General features: G+C 43.5%; 1 protein-coding gene across 1 annotated transcript in view; it reads left to right on the top strand.

The window, feature by feature from the left end:
• The window catches only part of LOC125304720 (receptor-type tyrosine-protein phosphatase S-like), a 70290-nt gene extending 54377 nt beyond the window's left edge, over nucleotides 1–15913 (top strand). The window contains 18 exon segments of the mRNA XM_048259213.1: nucleotides 52–136; nucleotides 1606–1821; nucleotides 2316–2473; nucleotides 3122–3133; nucleotides 3302–3414; nucleotides 4998–5095; nucleotides 5517–5640; nucleotides 5943–6118; nucleotides 6619–6738; nucleotides 7191–7345; nucleotides 7693–7759; nucleotides 7762–7980; nucleotides 8462–8640; nucleotides 9615–9741; nucleotides 11927–12052; nucleotides 12332–12486; nucleotides 12830–12965; nucleotides 13227–15913. Coding sequence (XP_048115170.1) covers nucleotides 52–136; nucleotides 1606–1821; nucleotides 2316–2473; nucleotides 3122–3133; nucleotides 3302–3414; nucleotides 4998–5095; nucleotides 5517–5640; nucleotides 5943–6118; nucleotides 6619–6738; nucleotides 7191–7345; nucleotides 7693–7759; nucleotides 7762–7980; nucleotides 8462–8640; nucleotides 9615–9741; nucleotides 11927–12052; nucleotides 12332–12486; nucleotides 12830–12965; nucleotides 13227–13295 — 2335 coding nt within the window. The 3' untranslated portion in view covers nucleotides 13296–15913.
• Nucleotides 15914–17159: the final 1246 nt, after the last annotated feature.

Raw genomic sequence — 17159 nt, forward strand, 5'->3', positions numbered from 1 at the left:
TAGGCCTCTGGCCAGGAGGCATTTAAAGGGAACCATTTGTTGTGCTCACAGGAACATCTATGTGGTGGTAGTTCCTCTCAAGAGAGCTCGCGGAAGATTCCGACTCAAGAGTCCTGATGACATGGACCTGGAGGAGGTGAGTGCCATGGCAACAGTTGCCATAGAGCTGGAGTGTAGGTGTGGGCTTCATGGTTGGCTTCTCAGTAGATGTCTAGAGGACCGTAGTGAGATGCTGGTGTATCCAAAGGAGCGTAAACAGCTCTTTCAAACATTCGCTTTGCTCTCAACCTGGCAGGTCGTTGCTCCAGACAGCCTGTCCCACAGCAAAGTGTTAAAGTGTGTCAGTTAAAGTGGTTTAATGGAACAGGATCTCAGGGCATTTTACACAGTCTCAGCAGGTAATAATATATCAGAGTAATGCCGAGGTGTGAAAACTGACTTCACATGCATGCTGTACACAAGACATAAATCAATGCTTATTCTGTTCAGATCGACCTGTGACAATTTCCCTGCTCTCAACGGACAAGAAATAGGCTACATGCAAACTGTGGTACATTACTCTCTCCCTCTCTCTCTCCCATTCCTTCTTATTCCTTTCTTTTTCTTTCTCTTTCGTCCAGCCTTTCTTCCTCTCTTTTTCTCTCTGCTCATTACCCTGTGGATTCAGCTCCCTGTTAGTGACCCAGCATGTAATGCTGTGTTCATTATTGACTCTGCCCTTTTCTACATTTCATCAGGAGACGCTAATCAGGACCTCTGTATTTGCTGTGCTTGTGTCTGCGCAGGCTTTCTCACCCTTAGCCTGTTCCCGCTCCTCTCCTCCACTAATGATCAGATTCTAAAAAGAGACATGTCTGCGTACTGACAGGTTTCACAGATAGGCCTCACTCTCTATTTGCTCCCTGCTCTTGATGTGAACTGGGTTGGCTTTTCAACTGTTTGTCTTTATTACCACAACCCCTTGTGGACATCATCCACATAATGTCCATCGTGTGAACTATTGGGGTTGATGAGTGATGTATATATCTAGACAGCAAATTGGATCTACAGTAGCTAGCACTGAGTTAGGTAGAAAGTTATATAAACTGTACAAAGTTGAGTGAACAACAAATAGCCCTAACAGTCTTCACACCACTCACATTTTTACACCAGGGGTCAAAACGTCAACTTTAAGACAAACATTGATTTCCTGTATTTATAATGAACACAAACCTCCACTGTGAAGAGCAGCTGAGATAGCCATCTCTTAACCAACCTAAGGTTTTCAAAACTACTGAACATCTCCATCAGCTATTGAGAGATGCATAGCTAGCGGATGGATGGGCAACTGTTAAGGTTTTGCGAGTTCAAAAAGGAGCTATGAACAGCTAGCGGATGGAGTGGGCAACTGTTAAGGTTTTGCGAGTTCAAAAAGGAGCTATGAACGTTACTCTGAAACCATCCATTTTTGGGAATTTCACGTGTATTTAGATTCAGCTCTTTGCTTGGTCTTAATCTAACCGTGACTGCCAGTGTTTTCTAAGAAATGAAACCGGTATGTCAGGTGTAACTTGACATGTGACTGTCGTCATGTGAACCGGCATGCCGTTGTGCTTCTGCCCTCAGCTGCTGAAGGACATCAGCCAGAAGCAGCTGGACCCGCGCCAGCGGCAGGTGGACCTGCGCCGGGCCTACATCACGGCACGCTTCTCCCCCGCCACCCTGCCGGCCTTCTTCACCCTGGGGGACCAGCTGGAATATGGAGGCTTTGAGAACCGCGCCCTGGAGGCGGGCCAGGAGTATGTCTTCTTCATCCTGGCAGAGCTCAATGACACCACTGGGGTAAGAGGGGAGGAGAGAGCTCCCACCAGAGACATGCATGCTACATCTCACCTATCCCTCTTCTGTTGACAGCAGCAAATTGAGTTAGATAAGGGAAAGGGACAAGACAGGGCAAAGAAGCGATCATGTTTATTTCCAGTAAGCAGAAGCGTAAGCAAATGAGATAAGAGCAGGTTGATGACAGTGCTGTTTATATTTGAGACACGGAATCAAATTGGGGGGGGATTTGATGTCATTGATAGGAGCTCCAATAAGATTGATGCATAAACAGACAGTTAATTATAAGGACAACTTGGGCAACTGGTCCAACAGTTTATGCTACACTGTAACAGTACATCCATGCACAAGATTTAATGAACTGGATGCCAGAATATTATCTGGGGCCTGAATGTTTGTTTAAAGCCTCCTGTATTGTCTAATGATCTCCAGTGGTTTAGAGAGGCCATACCATGTTAATTAGTGTTGGGCGTCGTGCTCTGCCTTCATGCCTTCAGAAGATGTTTGTGGCCAGTGAATATTCTGAGCATGTGATGGCCCCGGACTCGGACCCTCAGCCTCTGGACGCCGGCGATGGGCTCATTTGGGTGGTGGGCCCTGTCCTGGCCGTGGTCTTCATCATTTGCATCGTCATCGCCATCCTCCTCTACAAGAAGTGAGTGCCGGAAAATGGATGCAGCAGTGTAGTCACTCACTGTCACTCAAGAGCATTGGATACTGCTGGCTGGGGGAATTGAGAGGTCCCAGGCAGATTGTCTTTATTCCCCTAGTATAAAATATATGGGTAGGAATAATTAATATTGCCCAAGGAGCCCAGTGCACTAACTGTGTCTCGGCTGGCGGCCATTTTGGAGTGAGTGAGCATGTCTCTGCATAAGAGATTTCTTTCAGCCAAATTGATGGTGTGACCTTGGTGTAAGAGCAGGCATTGCAGCGGGATGTATCAGCCTCTTGTTGGCAGATAAATCCGCCCTTGGTCCTGATATTTCCTGGCCCCCCTCTCCATTTAGCCCGGAACACTGTTGTCCCCTGGAGGGTTAGCGTTAAACTGTCCCCAATGAAGAGCACTGCTATCTGCAAGGGGGTGTCATGTAGCCTGTGCATACAAATGCTAAATATTGATCTCTCTTTCTCTCTTCTGCGGTTTTTTTTTTCTCTGGCCATCCTTCACCCCCTCCCTCTTCTCACTCTATCTTCCACTCCTCTCTGTGCCTCCCACTCTTTGGTGTCTGGTCTGTCTCTCCTTTGCTCATTTTTTATTTACACCTCCTCCTCCTCTGCATCCTCTTTTTTCCTGGAGCAGCAAGCCTGACAGGTAAGACACTAAGATGGCCTCCAATTAGTCATTAGGGATTATAGCCGCTCATTGTTTTTCCGAGAGATCAGATCTGCTTTGTAATTATTAGAACATCAGTTCAGTGTTTTTTTATTTTCCATGGATTCTTTATGTCAGAATGCATGTTTTGTTTTTGTGTTGTATTAGCAAACGAAAGGATTCAGAGCCAGGCACAAAGTGCTTGCTGAACAATGCTGAGATGATGGCACACCACCCAACAGATCCAGTGGAGATGAGACGCATCAACTTTCAGACTCCAGGCATGTTTAAACACACACTCTCTCTCTCTCTCTCTCACACACACACATACACACACACACACACACACACACACACTCTCTCTCACTCTCTCTCTCTCTCTCTCTCTCTCTCTCTCTCTCTCTCTATCTCTCTGCCCAGAGGTGGACAGAGTACACAGCTTCATTACTTGAGTAAAAGTACAGATACCCTTTGCTAAATTTTACTCAAGTAAAAGTACAACAGTCAGATGTCTACAGTACTTAAGTAAAAGTACTGAAGTACTTGTTTTTAAAAGTACTTGAGTATCAAGAGTACAAGAGTAGCCTACATTTTCTAAATATTGCATTACTACTGCCACAGGGCTTACATTTATGTACAGAAACGTCCTACATAGAGTTATGATATACCTTGGAGAATGTAAAATGAATTGGAAGTAAAATCAAGTCATTTTCATCTTTTTACCATGTTGCCATGGATGGGCAGTATCTAATACATGTATTTAAAATACGTATTTCAAATACAAAATACTATTTTTTTTTATTTAAATTGAAATAGTCTGGCGAGGTGGGGTTTGAGAGGGAAACAACAAATTGAGGGTTTCCGAGATTTTTCTTTTTACTTTTTTTTAGAAGTAGTAACGGGTACTCACAGTTATGGATAGAAATGTAGTGGAGTAAAGAGTACAATATTTGCCTCTCAAATGTACTTGAGTAAAGTCATGAGTACTCCCCAAAAATGATACTCGAGTAAAGTACAGATCCCTCAAAGTTGTACTCAAGTACTGTACTCAAGTAAATGTACTCTGTAAATGTTACTGTCCGGCTCTGCATGTGCCCTACATAGAAATACACATGGAAAGGGTGCGTGACCTTGTAGCCCCAAGAAACATGTCACAGAAAATGAAGTGAGACCTTTCAGGTCAGCTGGCTCCCCTCCATCAGCCTGTAGCCCCTGAGAAAACGCTGAGGAAAACAGCTAAAGCAACTATGCTAGCAGGATGGCAGTCGCTTTGCCTTAGTTATGAAGGCTGACCTTTATTGTCTCCCCTCCACCATTAATTAATACTTTGCAGAAGCGCACAATTGTACAGTCGGCGGGCCTGGACCGTGGCTACAGGGCGGGCGTGTCACAGTGGCTCAGCGCGCAAGTGGCCTGTGCTTCTGCGGGAGGGCGGCAATTACTGCGGCCTCAAGCTGAGGCCAGCTGACGTCATTTAGCACGAACTGCAGCCTCGTCTGGAAGAGGCGCCCCGCTTTAGCCACGCCTCCCCGCCGCTCCACAGGCCGGCGAATCAAAGGGACGCCTGCCTCGCGGGAGAGCAGTCATTATGAGTCACAAAAACCTGCAAGATCACACCTGCCCGCAGTCTAAATCTGTCGGCAGAGACGGCAGAAATAAATAGGGAAGGATCCCACCCAGCACGCGGCAAAGCACCAGGCCCTCCGCTCCTCTGACTAACGCAGATGTTTCTCATGACTGTGCCTCCCTCAAGGGTGTTGCCGCCCCCCTTTTGTTTAAGGCGGTGGGTTGGCCCTTAAATGACTCCCCCCCCCCTCTTCCCTTGGAATGACCTTTCGACCCGCTCCCCTTGTCCCCTTCACAGGTATGATGAGTCACCCCCCCATCCCCATCTCCGACCTGGCAGAGCACACGGAGCTGCTGAAGGCCAACGACAACCTCAGGCTCTCCCAGGAGTACGAGGTGAGTAAGCGCGAGGTTGGCCAGGGGCAAGGTCACCTTCAACCGCAGCCAGGCTCTCTCTCCAGCACGCTGGCCGCTCGACGGCAGCCCCCGCTAATCCACTCTTAATTAGGCCCGCTGAAGAATCATGCTTACAGAGCATGCTAAGGAATGTTATATTTTATTGATCTTAATACTACTTTATGTCAGTGCAAAATACTGATCCAGCGTAATCCTGAAATAATGGTCTCTTTGGTGGTTTTTATTAGGGAAGGAATAAATGTCGGCATGCTGAAAGATGATTTTGCATTGTAGCAAGGGAATCCTTTTTGCTTTCCCTCTTGTGTCTCTTTGACCAGCCTGAAATCCACACACTGTCCTGAAAGGTCACAGGCCTCCAATTTGGGTTTCATGTACTCCGTCTCTCTCTTGATTACTCCAGTCAGTCGATCCTGGCCAGCAGTTCACCTGGGAGCACTCCAACCTGGAGGTCAACAAGCCCAAGAACCGCTACGCTAACGTCATCGCGTATGACCACACGCGAGTCGTCCTGGTCCCCATTGAAGGTGAGTCTGGGGTCAAGCTGACCGTCTCCAGCCGGCCCTCTCATCAGCTCACTCTCTTTCTGTCCAATAATCAATGCATGAATGGTGCCATCATCTCCACAAAGAAATCCCTTGAGAACCAAATAATCCTAAGCAATGACTGTCTAATCGCCCATGTACATGCAAGAATATATTAATGTATACTCAAGCTTATGTTATATGTATGATAATTAAGCAATTATTTTCTGATGAAACAGAATTATTCATGACAACTATTATTAGCCACTTCATTTACAGTATATGTTCCTTCTGTTTTTCTTTAGGCATCATGGGAAGTGATTACATCAATGCTAACTACATCGATGGTTACCGTAAGCAGAACGCTTACATCGCCACCCAGGGGCCGCTGCCCGAGAGCTTTGGGGACTTCTGGAGGATGGTGTGGGAGCAGCGGGCGGCGTCTGTGGTCATGATGACCAGGCTGGAGGAGAAGTCGCGGGTGAGGCCCTGCAGACATGCCTTCACTCAGACACAATCACAGCTTTGAGCTGTAATAACAGTTATTATCATGGCGGACCTCACGGTGGAGGGGAAGCAGAGCTTGTAATTCAGAAGGTGATGAAGGTCGGGCTACTTCCACCGAGACTAAAAGGCCCTTTCTCTTAGACCGATACATCTGACTAGGGAATGGTAAAGAGATGGACATACAAGTGGGGCCAGTTTTTACTCTATTTTATGTATGTTTTCCATTCTTTTAATTTTCTTTAACGTTACGTTTAGTACATGTCTAGCTCTTCTTTGTCTTTATCTTTTTTTATGTATGTAGAGCACATTTACATTGACATGTGAAATGTGTCAGCCTTGCCTTGTTTTGGCCATCATGTAGTGAGTGGTAAATGTGGTGGTTGGAGGAGGATGAAGACGATGAATGTGATCTTGAGAAACAGAGCGGCCATTTTATGATTATGGGTTTATGATGGTTATGTTTTTTATTTGTAGATTAAGTGTGACCAGTACTGGCCGAGTCGTGGAACAGACACTTATGGAATGATTCAGGTCACTCTGCTGGACACCATGGAGCTGGCCACCTTCTGTGTGCGCACATTCTCTCTGCACAAGGTACCTGTGCCTACCTACCCACTTCTCACTTTCTCTCTCTCTGACTGCTTCTCTCAACTCTATTCTGTTCTGCTGTCTTTCTCCTGATCTGTCTGCGCTTCAGCATATCTTTGTCAGCACTTTTTCAGCCACACACACACACACACACACACACACACACACACACACACACACACACACACAGGCAACATTAGCCTCTAGCTGTGGCTTTAAACTGAGGTCTAATGCACTACTTGAAATGTCGGCATTCATTGACAGCATCTGACATAAGTCAAATGCAGACCCATGACCTAGAGCACACATTGAAATCAGCATGGATGGCATGCTGCCTAAATGGATTATTGTGCTTTACAATAATCCGACACAATGATTTTGCCCTGATCTGCAAATCCATCTGTCATACGATGGCCTGCAGCAAGTGACGGCCACTTTGTGGCTTCTCCCCTTTGCAGAACGGCACCAACGAGAGGAGAGAGGTTCGTCAGTTCCAGTTTACCGCCTGGCCCGACCACGGGGTGCCCGAGTACCCAACCCCGTTCCTGGCCTTCCTCAGGAGGGTGAAGGCGTGCAACCCACCAGATGCCGGCCCTGTGGTTGTCCACTGCAGGTCAGTGGGTCCATGTGAAACACCCCACCCTCCTGAGAGATTAGGAGGCGAATGTTTTACACACAGTTTAGTGATTTGAAGTCTGTCCTTTTGAGTCAGGATTAGGGCCAGAGGCATTCCATTCAAAATCAACTAAATCCCTGCAGCCAGTCCATGTCATTGTATCCTTCTGCACTGTATTTGTCTAATCCAAACATCTCCTTTAAAATCATTTTAAATACTATCAAGTGAATCGGGAAATTGTTTTGTAATCATGGATGAGTGTATTAAAATGTAAAAAGAGTTCTTAAAGATGGGGAAAGCTTGCTGTGGAAGTGATATTGAACGTTGGCCGCTCTCCGCTGCAGCGCGGGTGTGGGCCGGACCGGCTGCTTCATCGTCATCGATGCCATGCTGGAGCGGATCAAGCATGAGCGCGCACGGTGGACGTGTACGGCCACGTGACCCTGATGCGCTCGCAGCGCAACTACATGGTGCAGACGGAGGACCAGTACGGCTTCATCCACGAGGCCCTGCTGGAGGCCGTCGCCTGCGGCAACACCGAGGTGGCCGCCCGCTCCCTCTACTCCTACATCCAGAAGCTGGAGCAGGTGGAGGTCGGGGAGCACGTCACGGGCATGGAGCTGGAGTTCAAGGTGCGCCGCAGCTACACACTGACACTCAGAAAACTATCCACAGGGACAGTTTTCTAGTGAGAGAGAGGAGTTTATGCAAACTAGACTCTGACGAAGACGTGGCAGAACGTCGAAACGTTGGTCCTTTATGTTGGCACATTAAAATAAAAATGTTTAAACATTGTGTTGGTCCGGTAAAACTCCTCTCTCTCGCTACAATTAGTCTTCTCTTGACACACCAGATACATCTGAGGCTGGAGATTTGGAATGGAAAATTGAAGTTACCAACAGATAAATATTTTGTTTCTATGTAAAATAATTTTACCAATCATGTTATATAATCATGTTATCTCTGAAAATATGTATATCTACTAACTAAGTAGTTGAAAATGAGAACGCTCTGTCTACTCCAAAGAGGATAGGCGTGGTTAATGCATCTCTACAATAAGTTTTAGGTGTCGCTCAGTCTCCTTGACCGCCTGATCCTCCTTGTTCTCCTCAGCGCTTGGCCAACACAAAAGCTCACACGTCCAGGTTTGTCAGTGCCAATCTCCCTTGCAACAAGTTCAAGAACCGCCTGGTCAACATCATGCCCTATGAAACCACCCGCGTGTGCCTACAGCCAATACGAGGCCTCGAGGGCTCTGACTACATCAACGCCAGTTACATCGATGGATACAGGTTGGTTGGGTTGAGTTATATATGCCACAATCTGTTAGGAATCAAGAGGAGTTTGTACAACAACTAAAGCACAACAACAAAATACAAAATAAAAGGTAATATAAGTCATATACATGTGGAACATTTGGTATACCTTTGTGAAATACCAAGACACCCCTCTAAATGTTAGGCATCCAAATGTCAGGAAGAGAAAGAGGAGGCAGTAGGCTGTGTATGCTATAGATATTAGAAAGCTAGATACAGCGCTGTCCGTCGAGTTCTATTAGGTGGCATCGTAAACGCGGCCGCCATATTGCTGGGGGCAAACGCCTTACTGTTTATGGGCAACACTTGCTGAAAATCAGAGCTCCTCCATTGGCCTCCAGTTATTGTTGCCCCCACCAAGATGGCGTCGCTATTTACGTACGTTCTGGAGCCCAATGCAGGATCTAGCTTTCTAATATCTATGGTGTATGCTATGTAGGCTGTGTATGCTGGGTAGGCTGTGTATGCTGGGTAGGCTGTGTATGCTGGGTAGGTTGTGTAGGCTGTGTATTGTGTGTGGAGTGGGCCTGCTCTGCTCTACTGTGTATTGTGTGTGGAGTGGGCCTGCTCTGCTGTGCTGTGCTCCATGTAGGGCTGGCACCTTCCGTGGCTCTGGGGCTTCTGAGCCCTGAGATAAGAGTCCTTTAGGACAGCAGAGGTTAACTGGCAAGGGCACAGCCACATTAAGAGAAGAGGCATGAATGGGGACAAAGTTGTAAGGCACACCTGGTGTCTGGCCAAGTTTCCACGGCATGATAAATGGCTTTGTTGGGTCCACAGCGCAGAGTTTTATTTGGGTTTATCAGCAGCTTTCTCTAATGTCGCATTTAGGGATCACAGACACCTCAAGAAAAATACAGCAGACACGTTCTACATTCACACATTCTAATTGCATTTCAAAAGCATAGGAGAGATGCAAGTGTTGAGTTCTGTTGTGTGTCTTGTCACAGGCAGCAGAGAGCCTATATTGCCACTCAAGGTCCACTAGCTGAGACGACCGAAGATTTCTGGAGAATGTTATGGGAGCACAACTCAACTATTGTAGTGATGCTGACCAAACTGAGGGAGATGGGCCGGGTAAGTTAGTCTTGAAAAATGCACCAAATCTGATACAAAATTCCAGATTGGAGACACGCAGTGATTCTGTAAAATGTCACTGATGCAAACCAAAAATGTAGATGTTTGAAAATGACTATCCATTGAAGTCCATTAATGTCCTTGTACGTATCTGTGTGCATAAAAGATCTTTTGAGGGCCGCTGGCAGTGTTGTAATGTAACGGAGTACAAATACTTCGTTACTGTACTTAAGTAAAAATTTCACGTATCTGTACTTTACTTTGCTATTTAAATTTATGTCAACTTTCACTTTTACTCCACTACATTTACTAGATAAAATGTATACTTTTACTCCGTTATATTTCCACTAAGCATCTTCGTTACTCGTTACTATTGAAATTAGAAGAAATGTGTGCGACTGCAATAAGGGAGGTTTGGTGAATCACTGCTCCTAGATTGCATTACGCACGCTCTGCACGCTGCACGCTGTATTTCAGCGCTTGTTTGTTGCTAAAGGAGGAGGACGCACAACTGAAACCGCCATGGAAGCACGAGCACCTACTGGAGGACCTCCCGTTATTATAGACGACCACCCCAACGATAGTGGTGAACTCGGTGAACAGGGTAGTGGTGAAGATAATGTCATACACCCGTGGCCGTATTTGCAAGAAATGTTTCTGTACATTGGCAGCTTTCTGTGAATCTGAACACTCCGCTACCTGCCTCAGCGGCCTGTGAAAGGCTATTTAGCATCGCAGGACTTGTCTTCAGTCCAAGAAGAGTAAGACTGAATCAGGCCCGGGTGGGTAATCGGGAGAATTCCCGGTGGGCCGCTTTACTTTTGGGCCGGTCGAGGAAAAACATATTGCAAAAATATTTGTCACGATAGTCTATCTTTTCTTAAAGTAGGACACGTTCCGCATTCTGTGCATGACACCAATGCAATGCCTCTGTATGGGTTGTAGCCTACGTGAGGGAGTTCTCCCCTCCCAAAAAGAGTTGGTTGGGTCCATATAGCCCATCTTTTCCAAAAGTTTTCTCAGATAATGGATAGCCGAGCCGGCCCTACAGTAGACACAAGCGTCAGGAAGGATGGATGGTAGAAAGAGGCCAGGAGAGACTGAGCAGCAGATCAACCAGTCGACCACTGAAAATGATGAGCCCGAAATTAGTGATGAGGAGGCCATGACTACAGGGAAAAGTAGAGAGGATAGATTAAAGTTATTTAATGTAAGAAAGAGCAATTACCCGACATGATAAACCTATATGCCTTGTTTGCTCAGAAGAGGGTTTAGGAAAGGAGTAGGCTAAATCACCAAACAACAATATAGCCTACCCATGCAAAAAACATGTAGCCTAAACATTAGTTTAATATGCCTCTTTGTGGAAGCGTGGGATAAGCTACATTTCAAAGGCTTTCTTTCTTTCTGTTTTTGTTAACTTGTGGAATAGTGGAATATTTTTTGTTAACTTCTCAGTTGAAGTGAATTATTATATAACCTTTACACATTTGTTGAACCATGGTACTAATAAATATTATTTATTAGTACCATGTTATTAGCTGCTGGACATAGGTGGCCTGTGTGTGTGAGAGTGAGAGATTAAGCCCTAGGAATGCTCATACCACATGACCAAAATGTTTTCCCTACAAGCAGGTAATTTTTTTTTTTAAAGAAATAAGTTATTTATTTTTCATTTTTACCTGAAGTTCATACAAAAGTGACATTTCTGTTTCTGTTTTTTTCTTTGATGTCAGCTCTAAAAATATGCTGTTTGTTCTTTGAACTTAAGAGAATTGTGCCTAAAAGTCCTAGAAAATAATGGGATTTTGATTTGATGAGTGAGATTAAGAAGATATGGGAACCCTGAATATGCTTTATTATAAGAAAGCCAAAATAAAGTTCACAATAAAAGTTCAAAATAAAACCGCTTTGCTTTTTTACTTTTTTTACTTTTTTACTTCAAATACTTAAGTACATTAAATATCAGTAAAATACTTTTGATACTTAAGTACAATATATATCAGATACTTTAAGACTTTTACTTCAGTAATATTCTAAAAGGTAACTTTCACTTCTATCAAAAAGTCTTTTTCTAGTACGATACTTGTACTTTTACTCAAGTATTGCTTTCTAGTACTTTATACAACACTGGCCGCTGGTCTTTGAGCCGATTTGAAACGTTTGTTTTTGTCTGACCCCACAGGAGAAGTGCCATCAGTACTGGCCGGCTGAGCGCTCTGCCCGGTACCAGTACTTTGTGGTGGACCCCATGGCTGAGTACAACATGCCGCAATACATCCTGAGAGAGTTCAAGGTCACAGATGCCAGGGTGAGCGGAGTAATCCGTCTTCATGACACGCTTCACCTTTATGATAGCAATCACTAACTGCTGGACGACCCTGTTGCATTGCCAACTCTATCTGGACCAGTAATTTGCCATATTTCTCTATAGATATGTAATGCTAATAAAACAAGCAACAAGGACACTCATGTTATTCAGAGAGGAAAAACATTGTACACAGGAGAGAGGGGTCATTTTAGAGCACTGAGGCTGTTTTCTGTCCAAGCAGCTCGTGATGTCCCTTGTTTTGACCGTCTTGTATTTCAGGATGGGCAGTCCAGGACAGTGCGGCAGTTCCAATTTACAGATTGGCCTGAACAGGGAGTGCCAAAGTCTGGAGAGGGTTTCATTGATTTCATCGGGCAGGTGCACAAAACCAAGGAGCAGTTTGGACAAGATGGCCCCATCACAGTCCACTGCAGGTCAGTGATATTGAAAGATTATGACAGGTATTGTGTGTGTGTTTGTGTTTGTTGTATGTGTGTGTGCGTATGTGTGTGTGTGTGTCTGTGTGTGTGTATACATATGCATGGCTAGGATGGGGCTAGTAGAGGGAAAGGTCATTGCAGGTCTTTTAGAGAACAAGAACTATTACAAGTGGGGGTGAGTTATCTATTCTATACCTTAGGAGTGGATAATGAAATGTACATTTCATGCCATTACTCACTGCCCACAGCCAGTGATGCAGACAGGGCTATTAGCGTATTAACCGCACCATGATAATGGACTCGGCTTTAACCGTCCTCTCTCCCCCTTGTGTGGCAGTGCGGGAGTGGGCCGGACCGGCGTCTTCATCACCCTCAGCATTGTGCTGGAGAGGATGCGCTACGAAGGGGCTGTGGACATCTTCCAAACCGTCAAAATGCTGCGAACACAAAGGCCCGCCATGGTGCAGACCGAGGTAAAATACTCTCTTCTTAAAAATACGGACAAATAATCAAAGATCATGAAAATTACAGCATATGGTCTTAGCAAAGCCAGATATAACATTATTTTTTAAAAACAAGTTTTCACACATGAAGCCATGCAGAGTGCCTCAAAGGTCTCAGGCCATCAGGAGAGTAGTCTATTTGAATTATACACAGCTATATGGGGTGCTTGTTAATGTTTGTCTAGATATTAATTATATAAACACTTTTCAATCTATTGTTTATCACTGCAGGATGAGTACCGTTTCTGCTACCAAGCTGGCATCGAGTACCTGGGGAGTTTTGACCATTATGCAACATAAGAGGAAGAGAAGATCGCCATCAGCCAAGGTCCCACGGCACTAGGGAAAGCCACAGTAAATAATGAACTTTACCAAAAACCAGTGACTGATGTCATTACAGCAAGAATGATTAGAGTCCATCATTGACATCATTTGGAGTTCGAAGTTCAAAATAATGAAAAAATAAACATAAAAAAAAAAGATAAAAAAAGATAAAAAATAAAAATAAAAAAGCATCAACAACACATGCACTCTCAGGAACTGCCTGGAAGGACCGGATCTGGGATGTCATGTGTCACACTGCAAACTATTACCTCAGTGTTCAAGTATCCTATCAAATGTTGTGATCAATTTTCTAAAAAAAAAATATTAATGGAGAGAGAAAACCTATGAAAAAAAATCCTCAAAACAAGTAATTATCAATACAAACAGTTCAAAGCCTGGAAAAATTGCTGCATCTTCAATTGGAGTGACAGTGCATTCAAGCTGTTTTTGCCAATGGAGTTGAATGGTTTCAGATCAGACAGACCAATCTTCCTATGACTCAGCTGACACAGGAAACAGCTGCGGCTGCTGTGACAAGAACAAGGACTTTGATTGTGAATCATCTGGAGAATGACAATGCCATCAGAAACACCCATACGTAACAGTACCAATACTGAAGCAGATCTTCTACCTTCAGTGCCTCGAAGAGCAATTCAAGGAAGCATACAAGTGTCTCTGCTGAAAAACAGTGGGAGAGGATTGATGGAGTCATATGGTTGTTTCAGCATACAGTACATTACCAACATGAAAGGATAACGCTTCATTGCGGTTTTAAGGCTAGATCTGAAACCTGGTGTACACAAACAATCTCTCGTGATCATAAATGGAGGGGTCATTATCTGGCCAATATGTTCCTGTGGGTAGTTTTAACATTTTAGTTTGTTTCCTTTTAATCACAACATGCTGCTTATATTGTGTGTATGCCGCGAAGAGTTAAATGTGATGGCTTGTATAAGACCAGTTATTATAAAACCCTCAATGGACCCACCATGGATTGACAATAACACTCTATAAAGACTACTGAAAGGGAAGCTCAGCATAGTTTTCCTTTTTGACATTCCTGTATCTGCAGACTAGCCAGGAGATGAAGAGCCTGCAGTCCTCTCTGAAATGATCCATTTGAAGTGAGGAAATGCACACAATCTATAGATGCACAGATCACGTGTCACGCTGCCTCTCAGTGACAGAGAGCCAAGACATTCAAGTGTTGAACTACTAAGACAGAGATACTAATTGACAACATGTCATATTATTGAGTTCCTCTCTGATCTCAAGTCTTAACATATTTTATACAATTATATTAGGAGGTGATCTAACAGGCCAAGTGCACCTAAGCATATCCAAGAATCCAATTTAAGAAGATAATATATAAACACAAAGCTAATATTTTTTACCAGACTGAAATAGATCCTTTTTATTTTCAGTGAAATCTGGAAAACATTTCAGTCACTTTTAGTTAGCACAGTTTTGATCCATAGGTAGCACAAAACGTGTTGAACTCGTACAGACATTTTAGCACAAGCTGTTGAAGGAGGCCAGTGGGGTGAGTTGTGTAGGTCCAAAAGAGACTAAAATGAGCCTTATTGTTGTTGTCAAATATTTAACCAATATTATTTTTATTATTTTTGTTAATATTATGCTTGAATTTTTTATTCATTTATTTATTTATATTGCGTTTTGGACTACTTATATGAATATAACCTAATGAAATGTTGTGTAGTTGACAAGCAAATGTTACTGTACGAGGTTAAAATGTACAGCGTTGTAATCTGTAGCCCTCTGGAGTTTTTGATATTATTGATATTATCATTATTATTATTCTAATCGTGCTCTAAACTTTGACCACTGAATTCTAAACCTTGGGTGTCTGATGATGCTACGTAGAGCACAGGAGGCAGAAAGACACTTGTCACAATCGCCGATGGCAGCCTCGTCCGTCTAGAAGCACATACACTGTCCAAAAGCCCAGAATTAATTCTCTTTTAATCATTCAATTGTTCATTCAATTACCTGTTAATTATTCACTTGGGTGACTGCATTTTTGGCAGTGAATGCACAAAGGACATAGCATAATAAATGTTATTATTCTGCTGTGTCATCTTTCCTGCGAGCACAGTGAGTTCTCTGTCATTCTTACCCGGAGAGGAGAGAAGGTGATTTTTTTTTATTAATTAAAATTGAGCAGCATGCCCAAGGATAACACAACTCATGTCAAAAAAAAAGAAATAAAAAAAGCAAAGCAAGGCTGGTGTGCACACAATCCACAATGGCCATAATGCCAATACAGGAGGGATTCTCACAGGAGTTTGGAAACAAATGGAACAAAATACCCCCCAAATTGGAGCATCTTTAATGTGGCCTACTGAAAAGAAATCACATTTCTAAGCGCACATTTGAACAGAGGACAAGAACAAATCCCCACCAGAGGTCAGTGAGGCTGCCCAAATGGTACTGAACAGTACTGTATGAGGGTCAAGTGCTACTAAGTGTTTCAACTTTCAACCTGTTACTTCAGACTCTGTTGATTGATTTAGAACCATGTATGTAGATATGTTGACTTTGTATTAAAACAGGATAACTGAATATAACGTAAACAGATGCTTGTGTTCCTTCTTTTGTCCAAATCAGTTCCATCTAGCACATGCATATGCATATAACACTGCAGGAGTCTAGAATTCACTTTTCAGCAATCTGGTGAATATTGTCTGCATTCTGTGCTGGGCCTAGTAAGGCTGCCTTAGGCATCTAATTGGTAAGACAAGAAATTAGCAACAAAAGGTTTCTGTGAATTCATACCCCTGCCAACTATTGTAACATTCATCATACTTTGATGCACACTAGGAATGAAAAATTACGGAAGAAAGCATGCACCTCTCTTTTTTTGCCTCTAGGTGGTGTGATTGGCTGGTGTTTGCCTCTAGGTGGTGTGATTGGCTGGTGTGACTAGACTGAGTATCTGCACTGAGATGCATCTGCTATATGATATTCACAGAGATCATCTATGTTGTTGTTTTTCTTATGCTATGAGATAAGCTACATTTGGTATTCTACTTTGCACCTTTTCATTTTTCCTTTTCATTTTATAATAAGTCCAAATGTGTCCATAATGACCCAACGAAATCACGAATCCTTTTCCTCAGAGTTTCATATTTCCACCCGACTCAGGTAACCCAGCTACACACACTGGCTCACATGAACCTCTATTGTTCTTATGGAGAATAGTGGCATCCTATTTCCACCACGGCTCCATTTTCACTTGTCTTTCTCTTGAATACATTCGGGACTTCCTCAAAACAGATACTTTCCTTATCTAGAATTCCCTCTGTTAACAGGAAATCATTGTTATAATTGAGTATTTGTCGTGTTTTGTTTGTTTGTTTTTGATCTCTTTTCCTAAATGACGAGACAGCAAGGCACATGGAAATGCTTGTCACTGGTGGACAGTGAGGACAGCACCACCACAGATGGATCTGTGAGGTAAGTTTGCTGTCACTGGTAGGGGTGCATGATACCAATGCCAAGATCATGGTGTCCTTTTCCAGGGAGTGCACACATTGAGGATTCACTGCAGTTTTTCCTGTGCTAAAAATTGACAAACACTATATCCGACCACTAGATAGATAGATAGATACTTTATTGATCCCCAAGGGGAAATTAAAGGTCTCAGTAGCATAATCAAGATGGCTAATACCTAATTCAAGCCAATCTCCACTATTCACATAATGTTTTTTTTTTTTTTTTTTTTTAATCAAACTACTTGAAATAAGTGTTTCAGAATCAAGCTCCTTACTGTCTCATTTACTGTAGATGTATTACATGTGTTTCATTAAATATAAACAT

Source organism: Alosa alosa, chromosome 1 (genome assembly GCF_017589495.1).
Source record: "Alosa alosa isolate M-15738 ecotype Scorff River chromosome 1, AALO_Geno_1.1, whole genome shotgun sequence".
In the NCBI taxonomy this organism is placed as follows: Eukaryota; Metazoa; Chordata; class Actinopteri; order Clupeiformes; family Clupeidae; genus Alosa; species Alosa alosa.